Genomic DNA, 19,035 nt, shown 5'->3' with positions numbered 1-19,035 from the left:
ATAGAAGATTATAGTTTTCATAACTACCATGCACACAGATCTATACTGGAAAACCTAACTGTGTGATAAATGATCATTCGCATCTGCCTATTCTGTTATTAGGAAACCAATTCAAAACAGCATTCATTCAGCTTCCCAGAGCCTGGGGGGGTATTTAGAATTGTGTTTGATAGATGAGTTCAATAAATAAAGACTCGTGAAGTGCTTAAATCGTAAGAAATCAATAAATTTTTAGTAAATAGGAATACAAACAAAAACTGTACCTTCTTTAAAACAGCAAAGTGGCATAGAGAGTGCTTGGAATTAGTTAAGAAGATGTTACTAAAATTATTTGTGTTTTATTGGAGGATCAAAGGGATGCCCTATTTTGAACAAATCAATGAAATATAAATTTTAGCTACCATACCCAGCCTTTGTTTAACTCTTCCCATAAACTGCTTACAACTGTAACTTTAGCAGGCTTTGACAGTAGACTATTGTGTTTTTAACTGGCCATCTTGTTTCCTTGATTCTGCTTATTTGATAAAACATGCCAATGGTAATTCATTTTTGTTAGCATGAAACCACTGTGAAATTACTGTTTCACAGAAGGTGTCCGAAGACCTTTAACTATCTGGGGTCATGGAGTATTTTCCCTCAACAAATTATATTTTTGTCATATTCTCTCTGCCTTGGGAATACAGTAGCTCATGTTGACCTTTGAGTAGAAAGATTGATTATATGAGGGCACAAAGACTACTACAATAAAGAGATTTTGGAGCAAACTGAATAAAACATGATAAAGGCTGTTTCTGCAGCCAAAGAAATGCTGTCCAAAGCATAGTACATAATAACAAGGACATACTGTTATTATAGATTTTGACTTTCAATTCAGCCTGGAATTTAAGACACTGAATCTTTCCAATACAACAGACATAAGTTTCAACACTACATCTAAACTTCGAATATTAAAGAAGTGAGACACTCAAATTCAGAACTCTTAAACGTAATTTTGTAGACTTTTGCTTCCATCTAGTAAGCTTCTTAGTTTCAAGCCCATAATCTTTGCTTAAACAATGCTTATAGAAAGTTCATAATGTTTATAGCTTTGGTATAGTGAACATATATAAGAAATTATGGGCCGGGCGTGGTGGCTCAAGCCTGTAATCCCAGCACTTTGGGAGGCCGAGACGGGCGGATCACGAGGTCAGGAGATCGAGACCATCCTGGCTAACACGGTGAAACCCCGTCTCTACTAAAAAATACAAAAAAATCTAGCCGGGCGTGGTGGCGGGCACCTGTAGTCCCAGCTACTCGGGAGGCTGAGGCAGGAGAATGGCATGAACCCGGGAGGCGGAGCTTGCAGGGAGCTGAGATCCGGCCACTGCACTCCAGTCCGGGCAACAGAGCGAGACACCGTCTCAAAAAAAAAAAAAAAAAAGAAAAGAAAAGAAAAGAAAAGAAATTATGATGCATAAGAAATAAAGAGAACTTAACAATGTGTGGGTTTTCTAAAAGTGCCAACCTTAATATATGTGATGAATATCTGTGTGTGTGTGTGTGTGTGTGTGTGTCTGCTTTGAAAGATATCAATGTGAACTTCCTCATTCTATAGTCTCCTAGGATTCATTTCCTCCATGCAAAAATACTGCCTAATTGAGTCTATTGTATAGTTTATTGTACTTATTACATATATAGGTAATTCTTCACTCACAATGTCTTTGAAGGACGGTCACATTTTAGTTTTAAATATCCATTTGTGTTTTTCTGCCTGTAGGCAGACGTAATCAACTCATTCGCAGATAAATTTACTTATATGCAAATGGGTTATTTTCAAATTGATATAGGCAGGAATATGCACGTATTATGCAGCCATTAAAATCACTCTTGCCAATAATTTTTACAACTGGAGAAAATATTCAAGGTATATTTTAAAAAGGGGCTATGAAATTGTGTATACATTATAATTAAAATAATGTGCATTACATTTATTGCACCACTATTCACAATAACAAAGACTTGGAATCAACCCAAATGTCCATCAGTGACAGACTAGATTAAGAAAATGTGGCACATATACACCATGGAATACTATGCAGCCATAGAAAAGGATGAGTTCGTATCCTTTGTAGGGACATGGATGCAGCTGGAAACCATCATTCTCAGCAAACTATCGCAAGAACAGAAAACCAAACACCGCATATTCTCACTAATACATGGGAATTTAACAATGAGAACACTTGGACACAGGAACATCACACACCGGGGCCTATTGTGAGGAGGGGACAGTGGGAAGAAAATAGCATTAGGAGATATACCTAATGCAAATGACGAGTTAATGGGTACAGCACACCAACATGGCACGTGTATACATATGTAACAAACCTGCACATTGTGTACATGTACCCTAGAACTTAAAGTATAATAATAAAAAAATTTTTTTAATAAAAAAGGAAACAATAGTTGCTGGAGAGGATGTGGAGAAATAGGAACTCTTTTACACTTTTGGTGGGGAGTGTAAATTAGTTCATCCATCGTGGAAGACAGTGTGGCGATTCCTCAAGGATCTAGAACTAGAAATACAATTTGATCCAGCAATGCCATTACTGGGTATATATCCAAAGGATTATAAATAATGCTACTATAAAGACACATGCCCATGAATGTTTACTGTGGCACTGTTCACAATAGCAAAGACTTGGAACCAACTCAAATGTCCATCAGTGATAGACTGGATTAAGAAAATGTGGCACACATACACCATGGGATACTATGCAGCCATAAAAAAGGATGAGTTCATGTCCTTTGTGGGGACATGGATGCAGCTGGGAACCATCATTCTCAGCAAACAATCACAAGGACAGAAAACCAAACACCGCATGTTTTCACTCATAGGTGGGAACTGAACAATGAGAACACTTGGACACAGGGCGGGGAACATCACACACCAGGGCCTGTTGGGGGGTGGTGGGCTGGGGGAGAGGGATAGCATTAGGAGAAATACCTAATGTAAATGACAAGTTGATGGGTGCAGCAAACCAACATGGCACATGTATACCTATGTAACAAACCCGCACGTTGTGCACATATACCCTAGAACTTAAGGTGTATATATAAAGTCAGCAGAGCACAAAAAAATAAATAAATAAATAAAAATAAAATCAATGAGACTGTCAAAGAAAGTAAAATAAAATAATGTGCATTACATATGCATATATTTAATATATAAATAAATATACACATAATATATATATTTCACATACCTATATGCACTCATTTCTGGGGACTATGATTTTTATTTGTATGCTTATACTTTACATAATTTCCTTATCTTTTATAATGAATATTAAAAAATCAGTCAAAATAAACATTATTTTTAAAGAAATCCCTACAGACTCAATTAAATCCTCATTAAAATGTTGTTTCCTATTGTTGCATGATCCAGGACAACATGATAAGTAACACTGTCATATAATGATGCTTTTGTGGTGTCACTGTAATTACATCTTTTGAGACGGAATCTGAGGTACACTTGCTTTACACCAGATTTTGTTCTACAGAGAGCAGATGTAGACAAAGATATTGTGAAAGGTTAGTATGTTTGTGGGTAAGCACAGACTGGATTTGCACAACTTAGATGTCAAGACTTCTACTTAATTTCTAATCAAGATTAATATTCTGGCAAAACATCAATATCTAGCAATTTTTGAGATGTGAATTTCAAAGAAAATGTTTATATTTCTCCTGGAGAAACACAGTACTAAATAAACCTGTGTTTTAAAGATCACTGGCTTTCTTTAAAGATCACTAACTTTCTTTGAATTTTTTTCCTCCATGTGAGAGATAACTTCCACTTCCTGTGTATTTGTGGCACAGCTACATTTCTTTCTTTTAGTCTATGGAATATGATTATTTCTATCTCTCCCCTCCTTCTTCTTTTTTTTTCTATCTTAGTAAAGGTCATTTCTTCTTTCTAACGTAACATTTATTATATATCTTGACTTATCTTTCTGCCTGCTTTCCAATGTATTAAGATAGGAAGTAAATATATATATATATACACACACACACATATATATATATATATATAATACTATATATAGTATAATTTAAGTAGCCTTTATTTTATATATATATATATACACATACACATACATATATACACTATATATATTATTAACCAGGTGGAACTATCTGCATCACCTACAGAACTATCTATACCCACTAAAGGGTACAGAGCTTGTCCTTGAGTACATATCCACTGATGGTTCAAGTCTTTTCTTCCTATTCCACACTGTTCTGTTTTCCATGGTGGTTTGACATCTTCTGTAGGATCAACATAGATGGTGTCTGTTAGCTTGTGGCTAGCACAACCACAATAATTTGGGCTTTTGCTTATTGGGGCTAAAAATATATTAAAAGAATTGTACAATCTGAAGAAATACTACACTAATTGTTGTGGCTGGAATACCAAATAAGGTGAAAAGTGAAGTTTGAGGGCTTACTTTAAAAATTAACATACATGGCATAATTTATTTGAATAATTAAAGCCCCCTTATTAACTACTTGGTCAAGTTGACTTTCCAAAGAATGCATACAAATAGACATTTGTGCAAACAAATATCTCTAAGGAGAATGAAATACTCTTTCAGCAATGAGATTTGCCCTATGTGTTGCAAGGAGATGGACTGATCTCATTAGTGCATCAAATGAACTATGTATACAAATGTGCATTTGGTGCATTTCTGTATTTCCCTTTTAATTCTAGGCTGGTGGTTCCCATAGACCAGTAGGATCATACACAGACTATGCTAGCCACTGAAATGGCTTTTGGTTAGGCTACTGTCTTTACCTTCATTAGAGATGACATTTTAATGGGCCCACTAATTTCAACATATGAATAACACAGCCTATTTTCTGCAATATGAAAATTGATAATATCTGAATAATGCTTTTTTCCTTCTCAAGTTAAATACCTTTAGTTGCAGTATTTTTATTCACAAACAGAAGAAAATAGAAACTGAAAGCAAATAATTTCTTATGTGTCCATAGAATTATTCTCTGGGACCAGTAAGAGTTTGGGTATATTTGTATATTTGGGTATATAGATAATGTTCACCCCTGAATATTATATATCTATATATATGCTATAAAACACAAAAGGGTAAATGAATGTCAAGGTATGAAAGTATTTTAAAGAATCTGGTTTGTAGGCATATATAACACCTCCTAAATCCTACTATTTGGAAAGAATAGATGAAATATAACATTTAATGCCACTTCACTAACAAAACCTCTGGGTTTCTAACCTTTCAGAGGTGCCAGTGTTTCTCTTGATCAACTTGACTAACTTCAGAAGGAAACCATAGTCCAACTGCAGTTTCCATAGAAATATACCATTTTATAAGATGCAGCTACTAAATGGTGGTATCTCATTCCATATTGTTTCATTTATGTTGTTATTTGTAAATATATTCTAAGACAAATAAAATTATTTTAAAGACATACATTTCAAATAGCATGTAAAATGTCAAAATATTTCATTGGAAACTCTGAATAAACTTCAGTAGAAGTCACAGTAAACACTCTGAATACTACTATATTGAGGCTGCTATTACTGGCTTACTTACAAATATATAAACAGCATTGATAAATTTAGCTATTTTAAATTACTCAGCCATTTAGTGCTTTGAGCTAAGCTGTAGTTTTTTGAAGGCCACTTTGTTAGAATGAGATATTATGAAACATCCGCTGTATAATTTACAAACCTTAGGATCATAGTTTACCTTATGCTTCTTTCAGAGTGCATTTTCCCCTTTCTAAAGTCTCAATTGTTTAATTTTGTAAAAACTATTCATACAAGAGTGATATTTTTGAACTAGACCTAATGTAATACATTTTGAAGAATTCCAATAGCAGCTAGCAATGAGAAACAGGAAACTTCTGTATGTTGCTAATAGAAAAATCCTTTCTATTTCTTGTATGCTTGTGTTGTCAGTAGAAGTGGGTTTGGATTAACATGAAACTAATGTTTAAAAACATGTATCCTAGGCCAAAAACAACTTGATAGGATAACAAACTCCAATGCCTAACCCAAAGCACTATTTTCCAAACAACTGACAAAAAGCAAGATTCGGGGAAGTAATTTTTTAGTACTAGCACATGCAGTATATGACATACAAGCATCGAACATTACTACTTCCAATAAACAGAACAGGGAAAGAATGATGCTTTTTTAACTCTGCAGATGGCAACTTAACACAAAACTATAGATGTATAAGACAATAATTCCTCCTACCTTGATGAAGGCAGAGAAGAATGACTTAATAGAGGCAAGATGTGAATTTCATTCTTAATTTCTTTTTTTCTTGAACCTCAAATCTACTTAATGAACATATCATACAAAATATACAATAATTTAAATGGTTATTTGATTTCAAAAGCAGCTCACTGATGGTTTTTAATGATTATATTTGCACTTTTACTATATATAAACATTATAATATTAAACGAAGTAAAACAAAGACAGAAAATGAAACAGCACTAAATTATATGAATGAATTTTACTTTCAGAGCTAAAGTGCAATAACTGACCATTTTCTCATGAATTATGCATTGTATAAAAAAATTGTATGCATTATGCAATACATAGGGTTTAAGGCAGATACAGAGAGGCATAAAATATCTCAGTAACTTTACAATTTGGTTGCCTACATGGAAATTGATACTTTTATAGGCCTAGTTATAGAAATAAGCATACATACCCTGGTCTAACACTTCTTCTTCTTCTCGTTTTGGCTGCTGTAGTAAGGGAATCTTATCTTTATATTCTGTTTCTGTAAATGATCAAAGAAGCTGAGCATAAATTTGCAGTATGTATCGTATGTATTACATACTTAAAATAGTTTATTGGAAATACTCCATCAACATAAAAATACTATTCAGGGTCTTGTGCTTATTAGAGTATTAAGAATTCATATGATAGAAATGCTCTAATTCATAAACTCCCCACACTCCCACCCCCAGCAAAACCTACCAATTACCAGACATCTGACTTAATAACTAGGTCAACTACCCTTTCAATAATATATAAATGATACAGAATTTTCAAAATGCATTGACAAAATGACTCATATTTGTTTTCTTAAATTAAATTTAGTACTGTTTTAAGAAGATTTAAGAACACTTTAAGGCATATTCTCTAAATATAGTAGAATCTTAATAAATGGCCAGAATGCTATGCTAACTTCTCTCATAAAATTTCCACTAGAAAGAAATAAGAAGCTGCTCTAGCATGTTAAGACTGAACTTGCAAAACTCAATCAAAGTCTCAGCATACTTCATGCAATAAAACAGCGAGTAGACTCTGCAATTTTCAGTTACAAAGTGACAGTCAATATGACCATTTTGCAGATGAACAATATATATATGTTAAAGAACAATTCTGAAAATTAGATTAAAAAAGTCAAGACTAGCAATGCTTCACAAATCAATAATTGTTCTTTGCCTGAAGAAGCCCATTAAATGTATAATTTAAAGTATGGCTGGAGATGATAACTATTTTCCCTGGCAAACTGTAGTGATCTTTAGAACATGGTGCATAAATTCATAAATTGTGTAAGTCATTACTGGTTAGGGAAGGAGTTAGATGAGGAAATGAGAAAACATGAATTAAATGAAGAAAGGTCTACATTTATGGGATTGGTCCCAAAACAAATCTGTTTTATCCCTGGCTGAGATTTTCCTCTTTAACTGTTTTGATGGGGACATGTCAGGGAGGGGAGATAAGATATGAAAGAGAAAAATGAGAAAATAAGAAATAGTGTGTACATGTGACTGGTAGATAGAAGAAGGGAATAAAGATGGTTTTAAATATAGTCAAACATGATACATACAAAAATATAAAATACAAAATTATATATTACTTTATATTAAACATCAGTTATTACCTTTGTGATGTTCATGCATCATAACCATATCAGACTTCACGGGAATTGGAATGTTGGCCTCTGGTGGTATGGTTCTGAACGTATCTGGAGCTACATTCTGGGTACAGGTCATGAAAGAAACTGCATGCTTGGCTTCCATGTAATACATAATGTATAAGTTGCACATTTCATCACTAGATGTGCCACTGCAGGCAAAAAAAATAGATATAACAAATCAACCATTCACATAAAACGCATGCTTAATGCAAGAAAAATGCAGCCATTAAATCTGCCAGCAACGGATTCCAAGGTAGAAATATTGTGCATTTATTTTATAGCTTTCATTAAAACCCATCACAGTTTTCAACATCAAAAGCACATTGTCAAAGGCATATTTCAACTTAACAATGGAGTGTCAGTTTGCAGGCACACCATGAACACCACTAAATACCACTGATGAAAATGGCATTTTGGTAGATGAGGGATATGGTACTTTCTTTTCTCTCTTGAATCTTTTTATTACTTAGCGCCCTCCTATTTGCCAAAACTCATAGACTGAGAAAAGTTACTGTTCCCATGGAAAATCTTTATTATTTCCTTTACAATGGTAAAAATCAGTAACCTTCAATAGAATTATCATATATTATTTATTATAAGTCTTTAAAAATGGCTTTTCCTCTTAACACTAAAAGTCCTGGACCTTGTTTTTGGTTAACTGCCTCCTTCCTCATGGCCAGATGAATCTAGAATCATGCGTCCACACTAAGACATTCAAAGTGTATCCCTGATGTCTGACTTGAGAGCTAGGCTTTTATAGCAGGGTTGAAAAGAATGCCTCAGGAATGACTCAAAATGAAATCAGCACTCATCTTTTTTAAGGGCTGAGATGTGACGGAAGAAATGCTGTACAGTTGAATGACTCAATATTAAAAATAGATTTTAAAACAGTGGACATTTCCAAGACAAAAGTTCCCAATGATAGAAAAAATATCTAATAGTTTACAAAACATGTATTCTGCTTCCTCACCTCACATGGGTTATTATATATTTCATTCTCTTTAGTATTATTAGGAAGGAACTATTTAAGTACACCTTCACAAGACTTTTATATAGCAAAGTTATCTGGGCAAAGGAACACTTCCATTTTAGTATTAGTATTGACAATTTTTAGCAAGACTACACTAATGAAAAAAGCTATGAGGTAGGTTATTTGCCGTACAGAAATATATCAGTGTTTATTTTTCCAGCAATGTCATGCAGCACTCACTTTCTCTCCATGGCAACAGCATGACATCAGCAAGGGAAGGAAAAAAATAAAAATATTTTACAAAGGGATTTGATTTTTCTAAGCTTTGAAAATGTAGAGCCCTTGAGAGACCACAGGAATAAGCCTCTGCCATTGGAAGCTCTCTTTATGCTTCAGAAATCATTTGGCTTCTCACTCTCTGAATCTGATACCTGTCAGTGTAACTGCTTCTCCCGTGAAATATAAGCAAATAGTGAAGTGCAAACCCAAACAAACATCTGTTCACTACACGTCTTCATGGTGTCAAAACACCATTCCTAAGAAGTACATTTTAACAGCCTTGGAGTTGGTCAATATGTGCTACAAAAGGAATGGCTGTTGCAAAAATAATAAACCAGAGCCTCCCGCCATATTATCCTTCTCTTTCCTGATTAAAAATAAGGAGGTATGTGTAGATCAACTGAGCAAAAAAGAAAAAGGAATTTAAGATGTGGCTCTAGCTTTAAAAACCTTTAATCATCTTGCAGAGAGGAAAAGCAAAATAATCATTTAAGCATCTCAAATTGGGGTGCGAATTCTATGATTCAAAATTGAATTTGATCAAATAATTTAGGAATCTTTGCTATCACAAGGAAAATTTCATTAAAAGAGCTGAACAAAAGAGTCATACTTTATTCCTTTCCATCTATAATTAGACTTGTAGTCAAGGTAACTCTGAGCTCCTATGTGACAGAGAAACCATCATATGCTAAAAATGTTAGAAGTCAAATCATCCTTAGTATCAGCATCACAGTTTGCTTATTTTATTTTACAATCATTCACCTTTCATTCAAAAACAAAAAATCTCATTTTAAGACAAATTGCTTTCTGTATTCCTAAGGGAGTATTTTGACACATGTACCCTTAATTTCCACAGAGATCAACATATGCAATTCAACTCTGCTGATCTCAGTGATTTATTAACATGAGAAAGTAGGAAGGGATATTATGTACACTGAATGGCCCTTTAAACATCCCCCAATGCCAGTGTGATTACTTAAAATAATGACTGCTGGCATTACTTATATTCCAAAATTACAGTAGTACATTCATTTCATCTTCTTGCATAATAAAGTGCTTATGTGATAACTTCCTGTTTTATACTGACATACTTAATATAAATAGCTTTAGGTCTGACATAATGTGTGAACCTGAAAATTGGAAGCCCTCAATAAATATATGTTGAATGAAGGAAGAACGAATAATCTTGCTTAATAAATGTTTACAACTTCATATGACATAGCATGTTTTCCCTAGTATATTATACTACTGAATAATGAGTCAGGTCAATTTTTTGTACTCAGTTGACCTATGGGATTTCTGAACATATTTATCTATTTATATCCATATCTGTTTATCCATCTGTCTAATCTGTTTACCTAGGTTCCATGAGAGCTTTTATAAAAATATATTACATTAGAAAGATATGTAAATACAGATTTAATAAAGTACCAAGTAATATGAAATGTATGACTTAAAAAATTCCAAATATCATTGTATTCCATGTCTATACCGCAAACACTCCACTAGCTCAAGAATTCCTTCACCTCTACCCCCTTTATATTCAACAAATGTTAGGCTTGAAAATAGGCAAAACTGGTAATACTAATTTTAGAAAGAAATAAAACTTTAGTCATTTTACAAAACTGTTAATCATTTCTTTAAAAAGTTTTATGGTGCTTTTAAATGTATACATTAAGAAGTTATTTATCATGAAACTTTATTTTTGCATGTAATAATATTTAAAAATGCAAATTAAAGGGCCATATTGGTATCCACGAATATTCATATATTCATGAAATGACTCATTCCCAGTGAAAAATATGACCAACAAAACTGACCAAATTGGTAAATATTATCTACCTAGTCCCAGTAATTAATACTAAATTTTAGCATATAAACTTTTAGCCTGATTAGCTGACTTAATGAGCTTAATTGGCTGACTTAATTAAATTCTATGTTTTTATTTAAACTTGACTAAACATTTGAAATGAATTTAGAGAAGTATCATCCTGAATATAAAATATGTAATGCAGTCAGGCACAAAATATTGCTTCTTCATAGATCAATTAGTAGTACTATGTTGTCAGTATATGTAATACTTTGGTGAAACTTTATTTAGGATATATTATTCATATTTAGTATATAAAAATAAATGTATGGATAAAACATTTTATCACTAAGTATATTTATTAATATATCTCATTAAATATACCTACTTTTAAAGTAGTTTTTATTAATATTACTTTTGATTGACAAATAATAGTAAGCATTTAATCATATCTTCTCACTTATAAGTGTGAGCTAAGTCATATGGAGGCAAAGGCATAAGAATGATATAATGGACTTTGGGGACTCGGGGGAAAGACTGGAAGGGGGTTAAGGATAAAAAAACTACATATTGGGTACAGTTTACACTGCTTGGCTGACAGGTGCACCAAAATTGCAGAAATCCCTAAAGAACTTACCCATGTAACAAAAAACCACCTATTCTCCAAAAACTATTGAAATAAAAAATAATTTTATAATGTAAAGTATGATGTGATTTTTTAATATATGGATACAGTGTGGTACTATTAAATCAAACTAATTAACAAATCCATCACTTTGCTTACCTTTATTTATTTATTTATTTATTTATTTATTTATTTATTTATTTTGAGATGGAGACAGGGACACATTGCTCCTGTTATTTGCTCTGTAGCCCAGGCTGAAGCGCAATGGCATGATCTTAGCTCACTGCAACCTCTGCCTTCCAGGTTCAAGCGATTCTCCATGCTCAACCTCCTGAGTAGCTAGGATTATGGGCATCCACCACCATGCCTGGCTAATTTTTGTATTTTGTACAGATGAGGTTTCGCCATGTTGGCCAAGCTGCTCTTGAACTCCTGACCTCAGGCGATCCGCCCGCCTTGGCCTCCCAAAGTGCTGAGATTACAGGCATGAGCCATTGCACTCGGCCCTATCATTTTTTAAATCATGAAACATTGGACATTTCCTCTTTTAGTTATTTTGAAATATATAGTGCCTTATATTGACTACAGTCGTTCTTCTGTGCAATAGGTCTCAAAATCTATTCCTCCTGTCTATCTGAAACTTTATGTCCTCTAACAATTCCTATTACCTCCTTCCCCACCCTTCAGTAACCATCATTCTATTCTCTATTTCTATGAGTTCAACTTTTTTAGACTCCACATATAAGTGAGATCATGTGGTATTTGTATTAATATATCTGTGCCTGGCTTATTTCACTTAATACATCCTTCAGATTCATCCACCTTGTCACAAATGACAGGATTTCCCCCCTTGTAAAGGCTAAATAGTATTTCATCATGCATGTGTAAAACACATTTTCTTTATGCATTCATCCATTTATGGACACTCAGGAGGTTAAATCCATTTACATGGTGGTATTTTAAGAAGAATCCCTATTATGGGAAAATCAGCCTCTACTTTTCAGTGCTTTTCATAAGTTACCGTGATTGTTCTAGCCAAGCAAAGTTTTCTCCAGTTCTACAATTTCTAGCTTAACACAGTTAAGCTTGGTTTTGGTAGAAGAATCACTCAACTGAAAACCTTCCTAGTAGGCTACTGTCAACAGTTTTTCTGTAAAATCTAGTTTCCATGTAACCACAGAACAGAAAACTTTAAAACTTGAAGCTGAGAGTTCTCCCAGTACATGGAGGAGGCACCTACTGGCCCCAGCCTATCCTTAGATAAGTGTGATTTATACCTATGTGTGCTTCAGGCTCAGGGCTCAAATCTGTGTCCTGTGGGAATGTGTATTTGTATGTGTGGCTTGGAGGTAGGTGGGAAAAGAAAAGAGGCAGAGGAGATATATGGATTAACAGAGTATCATTTAATTTAACCAACATCATAAATTACTAGTTTATTTCACTGGTTACATTCTCAACTGTGATCCTGTAGTAGTCTATGGAGGTTGTGCTTATTATTTTACAAAACAGAGACACATTGCTGTTGTTATTTGTCTAAAAATAAAAAGTATATTAACTGCTATGAGATGATTATCCATTATTATGAAAACTTTTATTCATACTTAAATGTATTAAAATCTGTCTTACTTGTTTGTCATTCCACTGGTAAAAAAAATGCTTCTGTAGTAGAAATTAAATATTCAGAATATGGGCTCACCCAATAAGTTAATTTCCTATAATTTCTTTCTATTTCATTTTTATTACAAAATGGTGTTTCCTTTAGTCCACATGAGATTTATGAAAGGATAAATTAGTGTAGTCATTTTAGGGTATTATTTTAAAGCAAAACGCACATTTTAAAAAAGACAAGAATTATTCTAGATTCATGGAACTGAAAGAGGTCTCCAGAGATCACTTTGGCCTCCCATCCTAGTACTATAACAAGTCATTAATTTCTATGGCTGATATTACCTCACAGACAGAACTCAGAAGGATAGAATTTGGCCAAAGTAACAAACCTCCCCCCAAAAACTGTAAAGAGACCTCTAGGCAAAAAATTCTGTTTTTTCCACACTTAAAACTTGTAAGCCAATGCAAGTGATGTGTTGAAAGGGATTTTTTACTGCTCTGTTTACTTACTACAAAGGTTACTACCATAATCTGGAACATTTAAGTAAACTACCTACGGCTCTGCACTGACATAAAATGAACAACTGATGGATACTTTCTGAATCATGTTACCTCATGTATTTAAAGATTGTTAAGAAGGGACTTCTTATGCTCTTTCTGTCAAATCTAGTTATGCCTCCTTTGTCAGTCCTTTTCTTACCATCATCATTTCCCATAACTCAATAATACTATTGCTTTCCTGAAGTCTCTTTCCCAAATTTAGCACATTTATCAAAAAGCAAAGCTGTTGGAAACTATTTCTGTAACAGAAATTGATAAAGTTTTATTTGTTTTATCCTTAGCCTTAAAGTTTATGCTTACTAATATAAAAAAGCCATTTAGAGTGACATAAAAATTCTTTTACACCAGAGCAAATGTTCCTGCTTTCTTTTTTAAACTTGCCTCAGTACCTTTTCCCTTTCTCCATACAACCAACAGTTAGTGTTGCTATCACAAGAATCATCTTGAGGGCATCTAAAGTGTGTTTTCAGATGCTTACTTTCTGTAACTTCTCTTTGATTAAGAGATAAATGGTTTAAAACTCTAGCTTCCAGATGGCATCAGTAAATATTTTAAAACCTTGCTTAACATAAAAAGAAGTCTCCTTGATTCTTTTCTATCAAAAAGCATGAAAAGAAACTACCTTTCATTTTTCATTTAGGTAAGTTTCTTTGAAAGAGTTCATAGTGCTTTGAAAATTTTACATAGTGCTATAGGATATAATTATTTCAAGGAGGCTCAGTATTTAAAAAATCATTTAAAAGGCTCAACATTCTTTTTTGATAAAGTGTTGCATATTATTATCCTTATTTAGTAGACTAAACAACTGGAAATTATTAAATTCACAGGAGTTTTAACATCATGGTTCTGAGTATTTAATGGGAATCACCAAATGTAGACCCCATGAACACAGGGCAAAAAGGCACTTGAGAAAAAAAATTTTCATTATCATTATATTTTCTTTATTAAGATGAGCCTGAGGAAGAAATACGAAGTCTTTGGTAATTATAATATTTAGAGGTATGATACCGAAGGTTTTGAGGAAGAAAAAGAGAAGCATGAAAAAATGAGCATATGTTCTGGGGTTTATCCAAATCAATCAGTTTTGAAATGATAAAATGCCACAGTTTGTTGTAATTGTCCATGACAGGACAAAAAATGTACATTTTATTCACAAAGATAGCTGTAACCTGTAATCATGCCTTATCTCAATAAAATATCTTTAAATAGTGGAATGTGTGGAATCATACCCAATGTGTGTGGCTTCTGTCCTTCCTTCACCAGTGAATACACATCTTGCAGCCAGTAGGTCACCAAAACTTACATCAATGGGGTGCTCCACAGGGTAGAAAGCCTGCCAAAAAGACAAACACAATGAATCATTAATATTACCAATACATGCTTGATTGTGTTCTTTACCCCTTTTTTGAGGGTTTTATCATGAAGGGATGTGGAATTTTATCAAATTCTTTTTTTTTTTTCTTTTTTTTGAGATGGAGTCTCACTCTGTCACCCAGGCTGGAGTGCAGTGGCGCAGTCTTGGCTTACTACGAGCTCCACCTCCCAGGTTCACACCATTTTCCTGCCTCAGCCTCCCAAGTAGCTGGGACTACAGGTGCCCACCACCACGCTAGGCTAAGTTTTTGTATTTTTAGTAGAGACGGGGTTTCACCCTGTTAGCCAGGATGGTCTTGATCTCCTGACCTCGTGACCCACCAGACTTGGCTTCCCAAAGTGCTGGGATTACAGGAGTGAGCCACCGCGCCCGGCTATCAAATGCTTTTTCAGCATCCATTCAACTGATCAGCGGGTTTTTGACCTTAATTCTATTGATACGATATATCATAGAACCACATACTTTAATAATGTGAAGCTTGGTACACTCTGGGTAGAGAGGACGAAGGCAGATAGTGAAACAGACACACATACACACACACACACACACACACACACACAATCACTGGATAAAAAGAGTTCACCTTTAATTAATCACTTCTACTTTATGACAAGAGCACCAAACTTTGAAATAAACAAATACTATTAGCAAATGCATCCCATAAAAATCAGAATAAATGTGATAATAGAAGAGCTGTCTGAAATACTGTCTTTGAATAAATGATGGAATGTAAAAGGCCACCAACATGTTTTGACCATATTGAGAAAACTGATAAAGAAAGCACCAAATAGGAAATTGCAAAAAGGAGGATACACAGCTCAGTTATACAGTTAAGGCAGATTTATAGATTTTTAGAGAAAGTCACAAGAGTTGCAAAATAATTTTTAAAAATTACTTTCTGCTGGTTAATATTTTTTTCTCTCAAAATTAAACTAGATTTTACACACCTGTGGCAGCTGAGGGCTCTGCCGTCCAATCAGTGTCCACTGTCCATTTCTTACTCTGTATCCACTTACTACCTTACCTGTAATAAACACAAATTTTAATCATATAATATAATGAGGTATTAGAAAAACAAAAGGCATATTTACTTTCCTACTTTAAAGTAGAAATCTGAGTATTTTCAGAGCCGCAAATACTGAGTATATTAGTAAAAACAATATGATAAAACAGCATAAAATATTTCAAGGTCTTATATGAAATCACTTTCATTGAAACAGACTTAAGGTCAAACACAATTTGCATTTTAATTTATGGCATCAGCAAGCATAATGGTAAATATTTATAATTTAACATGTAAAGTTCTTACCTAAATGGTGAGTGTGAACTCTATAGGCAAAGACATGCATTGGATAATTTTTATAATGGCATGAAATATCAGAATTCACCACTGTGGGAAATAAAAACACAGACAAAAGTCACTATTCAACTGGAAAATGACATTATTCTTGTCTAAAAGTATGCATAGGGTATTTACAAGATGCTAGGGACTGACGTTTTCTTATGACTTAAACACACAAGATATTAAGCACTTATTCTGTGCCAGCCACTTTACTCACATGAATTAAGAACCCCTTGCCTTATATTTTTATTTTATTCATAAACAGAGTGACTAGAACCAAATCAAAATACTCCGCTAGTGAAAACGTAGGCTTAATTTGTTACCTTTAGCTTGAAATTTATCCAGTTGAGAAAGCTTAAAAATTGGTTTTTATTTTTGGAACAGAATAATTTTTGAAAAATTGAATGCAGACATCTAAGATCACTAGATTGACAGCTCCTGTTGAGAAGAGGATATTTCATACTCTTCCTTCCTTATAGTCTAACACAGTAGCTATTCAATAAATATTCATTTTATAATAGATGAAAAATGGTAACAAAGAGACCATACTGGTCATTAACTTTAAGAGATTCCCAGTGAAAACAAATGAACAATATATCATATGGCACTTTAATTAGAGGATTATAACATATATTGATAAATAATATTATACTTATTCTCATCGCTTCTAGTAAGCTTGGGAGAATCAGCTATTATCATCCCCATTTTGCAAGTAAAGAAATAAGCCAACTATATCCAAGTTTAAAGACTAAGTTGGTGTTGGATTTGCTAGTCGTTTAATTTGTAAACCTTTCTATGTAGAAGTTTATGTCACTGCTCATTATGCAGTGTGTCCTCTGCATCTCAAGAATGGATGATTTATTTTTAAATACTCTGGATTTATTCTTTAATTTATATAACACACATCTACCCAAGGGCCTCAATTCCTAGCATCTTAACAAAGAATGGAAAAGTAATAAACCACTGGCTTGGAATAATACAAAAATCTATTTTAAATCCAAGGACAATAAAGTATTGGTTTATTTTTCCAAGACATAAAAATATTGATTATTTTTAAAGTTTATAAAAAATACACTATAAATCCATTTCTACAGTTTAGGTAATGAGGTAATGGTAAATATTAAAAAATCATTACTCACCTTTTTCTCCTGCTGGGATAACAGTGTCAACAGACATCATAAGGTACATGCCAGCAATTAAAGGTTGTCTGCAGAAAAAAATAATATTTTTCTAAATTATCTGAAAAAGTCAAAATGACTGTTTTGGAAAAATACCATATACCTCAATACTCTGGTTTATAAAATGTGATGCTTGTGAAAATCAAAATGAAACAGAAAATGAGGAACAATTCTTTTTCCTTAAAAAATACTTTTTCATGTGAAGGCAGACTCTAAATGGTTCATGTGATAGCTAACTTTACATGTCGACTTGGCCAGGTGCCTGGTTGCTTGGTCAAACACCAGTCTAGGTGTTGTTGGGTAGGTGATTTTTAAATGTGATTAACCTTTAAATTAAACTTTGAGTAAAGCAGATTATTTTCCATAGTGTGGGTGGGCTTCATCTAATCCATTGAAAGTCTGAAAAGAAAAGACTAAGGTCCCCTCAAAAGGAAAGGATTCTGCCTGTGAATTGCCTTTGGACGCAAGAATGCAACATCAACCCTTCCTTGAATTTCCAATTGGCCCAGTGGATTTAGAACTTAATCAGTCCCCACAATAGTGTCAGCCAATCCCTTACAACAACTCTTTTTCTTTCTCTCTATCCTATTGGTTCAGGTTTCTTTGGAGAACCCTGACTAATCAGCTCTCATGATTCCTAGCTGTGGCATTCATGCCCTGGTCTAATCCCCTCGCCTTTAATGTGGGCTAAAAGAAGTATAGTAACTTATCTTTTTAAACATTTTAAACATTTTTTTTTATTTCCATAGATTTTTGGGGAACGGTGGTATTTGGTTACCTAAATTCTTTAGTGGTGATTTCTGAGATTTTGGTGCACCCATCATCCAAGCAGTATACACTGAACTCAATTTGTAGCCTTTTATCCCTCACCTCCTTCCCACCCTTTCCCTCAGGGAGTCCTCAAACTCCATTGTATCATTCTTATGCCTTTGCATCCTCATAGCTTAGCTCCCACTTATGAGTGAGAACATACAATGTTTGCTTTTCCATTCCTGAGTTACTTAGTAACTTATCTTTAACAAACAGAATATGGCAAAAGTGATGGTATGTAATTTCCAACATTAGGTTACTGAAAGGCTTCCATTTTGCATGCACGCCCTCTCTTGCTTTTTTTGCTTACTTTCTACGATGGAGACCAGTTGCCATATTGTGAGCTGCCCTGTTTATAGCCCGCTTAGCAAGGATATGAGGGCGACCTCCAGCCAACACTCAGCAAAGAACTGAAGCCTGCCGACAATCATGTGAGTGATGTTGGAAGTGATTCCTCCCCAGTCAAGCCTTAAGTTGACTGAAGCCCCAGTCAAGATTCTGACTACAGCCTCT

At 33.9% G+C, this 19,035-nt stretch overlaps 1 protein-coding gene across 17 annotated transcripts in view; it reads right to left on the bottom strand.

Moving 5' to 3' along the window:
- The window catches only part of PAM (peptidylglycine alpha-amidating monooxygenase), a 304,923-nt gene that overhangs the window by 76,308 nt on the left and 209,580 nt on the right, over positions 1-19,035 (bottom strand). For all 17 annotated transcript variants that reach the window (XM_023212219.2, XM_023212220.2, XM_026454292.1 and 14 more), the window contains 6 exons: positions 17,674-17,741; positions 16,502-16,582; positions 16,140-16,216; positions 15,047-15,150; positions 7,929-8,113; positions 6,744-6,815 (listed from right to left, as the gene is read on the bottom strand). In XM_023212219.2, coding sequence (XP_023067987.2) covers positions 6,744-6,815; positions 7,929-8,113; positions 15,047-15,150; positions 16,140-16,216; positions 16,502-16,582; positions 17,674-17,741 — 587 coding nt within the window. The remainder of the gene's footprint in view (positions 1-6,743; positions 6,816-7,928; positions 8,114-15,046; positions 15,151-16,139; positions 16,217-16,501; positions 16,583-17,673; positions 17,742-19,035) is intronic.

Source organism: Piliocolobus tephrosceles, chromosome 4 (genome assembly GCF_002776525.5).
Source record: "Piliocolobus tephrosceles isolate RC106 chromosome 4, ASM277652v3, whole genome shotgun sequence".
In the NCBI taxonomy this organism is placed as follows: domain Eukaryota; kingdom Metazoa; phylum Chordata; class Mammalia; order Primates; family Cercopithecidae; genus Piliocolobus; species Piliocolobus tephrosceles.
This window is presented reverse-complemented; position numbering and strand designations above follow the sequence as displayed.